This window comes from Anas acuta, chromosome Z (genome assembly GCF_963932015.1).
Source record: "Anas acuta chromosome Z, bAnaAcu1.1, whole genome shotgun sequence".
NCBI classification, from domain to species: domain Eukaryota; kingdom Metazoa; phylum Chordata; class Aves; order Anseriformes; family Anatidae; genus Anas; species Anas acuta.
Genome location: NC_089017.1, coordinates 33607111 through 33614785, shown reverse-complemented (window position 1 = coordinate 33614785; position 7675 = coordinate 33607111). Strand labels below are relative to the sequence as shown.

The 7675-nt window shown below is 34.8% G+C and overlaps 1 protein-coding gene across 1 annotated transcript in view; it reads right to left on the bottom strand.

Moving 5' to 3' along the window:
• Positions 1 to 403: 403 nt before the first annotated feature.
• ALDH1A1 (aldehyde dehydrogenase 1 family member A1) overlaps positions 404 to 7675 on the bottom strand; it is a 37111-nt gene continuing 29839 nt past the window's right edge. The window contains exons 10-13 of the mRNA XM_068667951.1: positions 6295 to 6459; positions 4564 to 4721; positions 3216 to 3290; positions 404 to 1012 (exon numbers count right to left, since the gene is read on the bottom strand). Of these exons, the coding sequence (XP_068524052.1) occupies positions 940 to 1012; positions 3216 to 3290; positions 4564 to 4721; positions 6295 to 6459 (471 nt within the window). The 3' untranslated portion in view covers positions 404 to 939. The remainder of the gene's footprint in view (positions 1013 to 3215; positions 3291 to 4563; positions 4722 to 6294; positions 6460 to 7675) is intronic.

Below are 7675 nucleotides of genomic sequence, written 5' to 3'. Positions count from 1 at the left end.
GTAGCAAAAAGGGGAGTGCGGGTGGGGGAAGATCCTTTCTCTTCTGTGTTTCTTGTTTGTCTTAACAAGACTTTAAAAGACTTCCAAAAAACTTAAGACTTAAAGTTTTTAAAGACTTTTAAAGACTTTAAGACTTTAGATATACATAAAACAAAGTTTTATACCAAAAAGCCAAGCTCAATCTCTTTGCAAATAGGCCAGTGTTCTGTATATTCACATTTTTCCATTGATAATACTTACAAAGAATTAGGGAGTTTAGTCTCCATATAGCCAATGTAATATACTTCCAATGACCTAAACGTACAATTGAGATAGTAGTTCTTCTTTAAGGATATAAAATATGTGCTATGTAGTGCCCAGTGGTAAATGAATGTGATATAAAAGACTAATAAAAAATCAGTAATGTTTTGAAGATCTATTTTAATACTGTTTAATATTATCCAGATTACATTTGTGTAGTAATCAATATGATGAACAAATTCAGCAGTCTAAGAAATCTGTCCACTATTTTTGAAAGACAAAGAAAATTATCTATCTGCTAGTTAGTTACTTATAAGTGCTTTTGTTAAGGCCACGAAGAAAGGACAGCTTAGCATCTAACATGTAGAAGACCACATACATTTAAATGGTACCTGCAAGATATATTGGAAAAGAAATGTTTCCATAGCACTACAGAGAGATCCCACTGAAAATAAAAAATAATTTTTTCTTAATACAGATTTAAAAAGACGTTAGTCACGTTCCAAACATTAAAGTTTCCCTTTCTCAGTAAATCATGTTAAAATTTTCTACATTATTCTTTATATTGTTAATGTAAGCAAGGTCCTCTTTTACAATCAGAAAGCAAAAAGGTTAATGAATATCTGGTATATAAAACTTTTCAGAATTCAAATACATTTTTCAGATTCAAGAAGAAGACACACTGCACCTCAAGCAGCATTATGAGTTCTTCTGTGGGATTTTGATAGTGACAGTCTTAACTTCTGTGTATTCATGAAGGCCGTATTCTCCCCTAGATAAAACAGAACAAAGAGCCATACTTAGGTTAATGATTTTTATATGAGTTATGTCCTTGACGGTATTTTCTATTAGTGCTGTGCAATTGGCCAGATGTTTAACAAGGATACTGGACATACTTGGAAGACATCTGTGCATCTAGACTACTGCTGGATGCCTTTTGAAAAGCTGCAGCAATTGTCTCCTGGGAAAAGTGTGAGAGAGTGTAGTTTCGTTTCTGTGCAAAAGAATGGTGTTTAATCAATTTAGTTCATTTCTGTACTGAGTTTTGTGGTCTTTACAAGCATGCTCATCAAATCTTTTGAAAAAGCCTTCCTCTGCTGTCAAGATTTTTTTTTCGGAGTCAGAAAGTAGGGACTTCATCTCAAGTAAGTGGGAGACATAATTAATCCACTGTGAAATCTCCCAGACAGTAAAAAATACTTAAATCTCACTGACATGTCATTAGCTTAATTTCACCTTCAAGTTTTACATGATGAGATGAATCTTACTTGTATGCCTGGCTGTTTGGCAGTTGTCATAGACAAACCATTTAGACATAATCGACTGTATTATGGAACACACCGTTTTTACAGTACAATGCCATCCAGTTCCCACAGCCATCTTAGTACATATGTATACAAAAGAAAAATAAGGACTCTGTGTTGTAGGAAAACTATTACTCTCTTTTTCATATGATTTTGAAGAGGCATTCTTTTAATATGTATTTTACTTCATAACGGCATTATTATTCCAAGAATTATACAGGTATTTTTATTCTGGGTTTTAAGGAAATCAATGGTTTGACACAATGACTTCCTGATTATTTCAGTGAAATTGCTTCACACATACTTATGCTGCTCCTACAACTGATTCCCACATATTTATAAAATTTCCTTTTTCCATGGAAAAATTGCATGTCTATCCCATCCTCACCTTTTAACAGAACAAATTTTGATTTTCAACAGCATGAGGAAAACTCCATTTACACAAAAGCTGAGTACCTTAACTGTTACAGAGATTATTAATTTTTATGATAGCATATTATTGTTTTCCTGTTATTTTCAGCAAATAGATCATCAAAATACTTCTGCAAAAGTCAGAAGTCCAGAATCATTCTCCAATTTTTGGCAATCAGCAAACACAAAACAGTCTGTGTTAGTAATGGCAAAAATGTGGTGGTTATTTATTTATTTATTTTCCATTTTGACATTTTCTAAAGCTCTCAGCATTTTCATAACTGTTTCCTTTGAAGTCTGTGGGAACTTTGCCATCAGGAGCAGATTTGATGCAGTGGCATAAAAACCCAAAACTTAACTCTCTTAAGAAAAAAAAAAAAAAAAAAAAGAGAGAGAGAGAGAGAGGGAGAGAGGGAAAGCACTAATGTATTTCATTTGCACATATACTTTTTAATTGGTTCAGTTACTCAGTAAAAGTGTTTTGCAGTTGGCATAATGTCAGGGAAAACATATATGTTCTGATTTGTATTCTTTGCTTTAAAAATAATTTCATTCTTAGTCACAGATTATATGACTGCTTATGATTTATGTTCCAAAAACTCAGAAAAAAAAATGTTACATAATGTAACAAACATATATGATATTAAACAGCGTAACACATTATCCATTATTAGTATGAAAATCATAATGAATGCAGGAAAACAGCACATAATTCAAATTGAACCTGGATTAAACCTTAAAAGTTTGAACCAATTTGATTAGCTTTTCATTTCTGCACATTTCATTTCTTTTCCCGCTTCTTTGGGGGAAAAAAAAAAAAAAAAAGTCTGAAGACTATACAGGGTTATTTCTGTCATTACATTTATCCAAGCTGTACAGACCTTTCAAGGAGCATTTAAAGGGGATTCCACAAACTATGTGTGAACTGTATCTATAGTTAAATATATTAATGGAAATTACACTTTCTATATTTATGCAAAAACTGTACACCATAAACACGAGGATCAGTTCTGTATGTTAGTAGACTGAAAAATATTAAATGCAATCATTTTGGAAATATTTGTGTCTAAGCAATTTTCTTATTGGTTTCATAGAGGAATTCTTTGCTTGACATTGTGTCTGACAAGGTGTGGCCTGTGAGGCTACAAAGTAGGCCTCAAAATCAAATAAATCAAATAGGGCATCCTAGTTGTGAATGTTGTTTTTAGAACTTCATTTTGTACTTCCTGTGAATTTACTGTTTAAAAAACATTTACTCACATTTCTCGTCCATTTCCTGACATCTTAAATCCTCCAAAAGGACACTGAGCAGACATTGCACTATAACAATTAACCCTGGAAGAATAGGAAAATGACTTTAGTGTTCCACATTGTGGAACAAGTTTATTCACTTCTGAAAAATCAATGTTGTTCCATGAAATGTATTAAACCTGTGGTGATATGCACAAACTATATATGAGCAACATATTTGCAAAAGTACATGTATTTCAAGACTGAAAAAAAAAAAAAAAAAAACACAAAGCATTACCAGAAAATACATTAATATGACCAGGGCTCTAACATTGATCAAGGGCCTACAAGCAGAGTGACACTTATCTTTCAGTTAATAGTTATAGTAAATCTCCTTCCTAGTTAATGAGCCTAATTAATTAGGTAAATTCGGGGTCACTTCGATATCTATTTAGGAATTTTTGTTTGATTCTTCTCAATGTTAAGCGACATTCTGTGCTATGGTTGAGAACAAAAATACAATAAGTGAGAATGGAATTTCATAGGAGAATTTGTAGCATGAATATTTTTGCCAGAATGTACATTCTACTCCATAGATGAGAAGTACTTTCTGCCTTGCAACTTTGTCAAATCAGATGTTCTTTATTTTCATATCTTATAATTTCTCCAACTGCCAGCCTCCTGGTTTCAGATTAGATATTAGGAAAAGATTCTTCACTGAGAGGGTGTTTGGACATTGGAACAGGCTCCACAAGGAAATGGTCAATTCCTTCATCTTTCACTATTGTTTCTCTCAGACTTTGCCTTTCTGGACCCATGTAGGTGGTCTCTTTCTTTTCTACATGTATTTCTGCATGGCAGCTTCATTGGCTGCTTTTTCAGCCTTATAGTTTCCCTTGGTATCTTCTTACTTGAAACAATTCTTTCCCCCTCTTGTGATTTTTTCAATTTCTCAACCACATTTTATTAATCTTTTCTACTACAGGAGGATACTCTTCACAGGTTAATGAACAAGCAACTTAAAGTAATGGATTTCTTTGCACATTACAGAAAATGATCCCTGTAATTTGAGAATATATTGGGGTATCCCCAGATCCTGAATGTAAAGTAAAGCAGTACTCTTACTGTATTTTTTTTCCAGACTAAGTTTACAGGACAACTGCATGAAGACTTAGAAGAAATATTTTTCTAGTAGCACATTAAGAATGGAAAGGTGAGGGGAAGAGAGTCAGAGGAGGATGGCACTAACCTACTTATCTAAAGGTGACAAAGAATGGAAATACAAAAGTATGCCCCCAAAGAAGTGTTAAAATATCCTACAATTACTGCCATTGTCACCTGTAGGTCTGAGGGAAGAATTAAATAAGTTGTGACTTACCATACTGTCCCAGCTTGAAGAGCAGCTGCAAATGTCAGTGCTTTATCAATGTCTTTGGTAAAAACTGCTGCTGCTAAGCCATAACTAGTATTATTTGCCCTCTTGATAACTTCATCTACAGTTTTAAACTTCATAATTTGTTGAACAGGTCCAAATATCTGTTTCAAACACACATAAACATATGAAGTGGACTAATATTGTTAAAAATAATAAATATTTAATACAACTTGTTGTTGTCAGACAGCCTTATTCCAAAATTAATTTGGTCAAGAGGATACCTTTAAAACAGAGGTCTAAAAAAGATTATAAATTAACATGAAGGTAAGATTTTTTTAGCCTGTGGCAAATGAAGTTAACCTCTTGTGGAGAAAATAAAATAAAATAAAATTACCCAGTGGTAATGCTGTGTAGACAGGGGGGGCGCTACCACATCTAATTACTCTTTTTCCCACAGATTGAGTTTTCCACTTGATTTTCCTTGAAAGTGTTTAATGATACTTTCTCACTGGACTTGTATGGTATGATTTACATAGATCAGAAGAACGTTCTCTCACAACCCAAATATTCTTTAAATTGCCTTGGCTTTATGGAGGTTTATTATTCAATAGATTCAAAATAACCTGAGAGTCTCTGTTCTTGTTGTACTATTGACCTGAAGGAAACATCTCTGTGCCTACCTACCATCTCCTACCTACCATCCAGGAATTCCTACAAAAGGAATAACTGAAATTACTGCTTGGGCAGCTCTCTCCTATTTTTCTTTCCTTTGCAATCAGATCTTGATGCTCTGCTGTTTGTTCATTTTAACATGAAGGTATGTTCAGTAGAATGTAGCAGCAGTATTGCTGGCTGCAAAAAGTAGCACCTAGATTTCTGACAGTTTTGAAGGAGTTTCTAGTGAGAATTATAATGGACACCAGTTGCACCCATTATTAATCAGGATGAATGTAAAGAAAAAAAAAAAAAGACAAAAACAACAACAAACAAAAAACCAAAGCAACCAATCAACAACAACAACAAACACAAAGAGAAGAGATCATAACTGCACTCTGGGGATGTTTTTACAGGACTGTTTTCTCAAGAGAAAAGCAGATCTGCTGTCCTAACACTCTGGTTCCTTCCAGCTGGTCATTGCTGTCCTGGCAGCACCCCTTTAATTGGTTTAGTACAAGCTTCTCAATACTGTATGGGCACTTCTGCAAATGGATCCAGGTTAAATAACCCTTCAAAGGCAAAACTTTGCTTTGTTGAAATTGTTACCAGGCAAAATGCATGTGGAAGCACAACCTAAGTCTTTTCTCGTTGCAAAATAACTCTTTGGCACATTTGTGTCAAAACCACAACCTGAGTGGCTCCTTAGGGAGTGAAGAGTTCACAAACTCTTTCAAGGTTTGTTTCGGAGCTACAGGTTACCATGACTCTGATATCTGAGACATGGGTAGTATGGGGTGATGTTATTAACAGTCCCAGCCTTAAAAGTTCTTGACTCCTATCAGCTTAAGCTGGAGCCTTTGTTGGCAGACCAGCCTCACACTCCTCTCTCTCACCTCCACTGAGTTGGTGAAATGGCATAAGAAACCAAGAAAAGGATTTTAAACAACACCAGGCTGGAACGACAGATTTACTGGGAACATTTTTATGCAACCACTTGACCTTCTAAATGGATATTTTGTACAGAAATTTAAACAGACAATCTCCAGTGAAAGTATAGAAAGCCAAAAATTTCTTTACCTCTTCTTTGGCGATGCGCATATCATCTGTAACATTAGAAAAAACTGTGGGCTGGATGAAGTAACCTTTGTCTCCCCATGGACCTCCTCCACATTCCAGTTTGGCTCCTTCTTTTTTCCCACTCTCAATTAGCTCCAGGATTTTTTGAAACTGTTCCTTATCAATCTAAATGAAAAGATATTGCAGGGATGAAAGCAGCATACGCTGATAACAATTCTTCTAGCTCATTAACTGCAACTTAACAATGTTCCAGCTTTGCTCAATTGCATGTGTTGAAGTGGAACATCTGGACAGCCTTGCAAACATTCTTGTCATTAACTTCTCATAGTTTTTTTTTCTTCCTTTTTTTTTTTTTTTTTTTCTCAGATATATCATTATAAAGAAATTTTGACATACTAGCATCAGCTGTGCAGGGACTGGTATGCTGTGTTTCTTCAATACAAAAGAAAAAATGTACCTTATACTTCTCCTAGTACTGTTGTCAACCACAAATGTTTTATCAAATGTTAATTTGATTAAAAAAAAATTAAATTTAAATCAAATGTTAATGAGAATTGCTGAGCTTTTCTCTGCGATCATAACAGAGGACTTGATCTAGCCTGCAATATTACTCTTTGCTTTGCTGTGGCTGGTAGCTTGTTCCTGCCTTTCCCCTAAAATATTAAGGAAAGCTAAAAAGAAGTAGTACAATAAAACTGAAATTCAGTGCTGTTTTCTGGACCTTCTGAGTTGTTAGTGGAATAAAGACTTTTACATTTGTGGTTAGAAAAAAACAGATGACAGATGTTTTGCTGGATGAAGCCAATATCTCTCTCTCTCCCCCAAGCTCACCACAAAATACAACATATGCCAAGCACATTTCAGTTTGGCTCTACGGTATAGCAGGTTTTAATGTCTTTAGCTGGAAAGGGAGTTTACACTTCCATTTGCAAAAACTCACAAAGGGAGAACATGAGAGATTTCCACTTCTCTATTTTTTAGTGACAAGATGGGTTGAAGGAAATATTGTACACCTGAGTAGAAAGAGCTCACATTTATTACAATCCCAGAATCATAGAATAGTTTGGATTGGAAGGGACCTCAAAGATCATTGAATTCCAATCCCCCTACAATGGGCAGGGAAAGCTTCCACCAGACTGACTGGCTCAAAGCCCCATCCAACCTGGCTTTAAATACTTCCAAGGATTCACAACTTCACTGGGTAACATGTTAAAATGCCTCACCACCCTCTGAATTAAGAATTTCTTCCTTATATCTAATCTAAACCTACTTTTTTTTTTTTTTTTTTAAGCTTAAAACTCTTGCTCCTAGTCCTATCACTGCACTCCCTGACAAAGAATCCCTCCCCAGCTTTTCTTTATGCCTGCTTTATTTGTTAGTA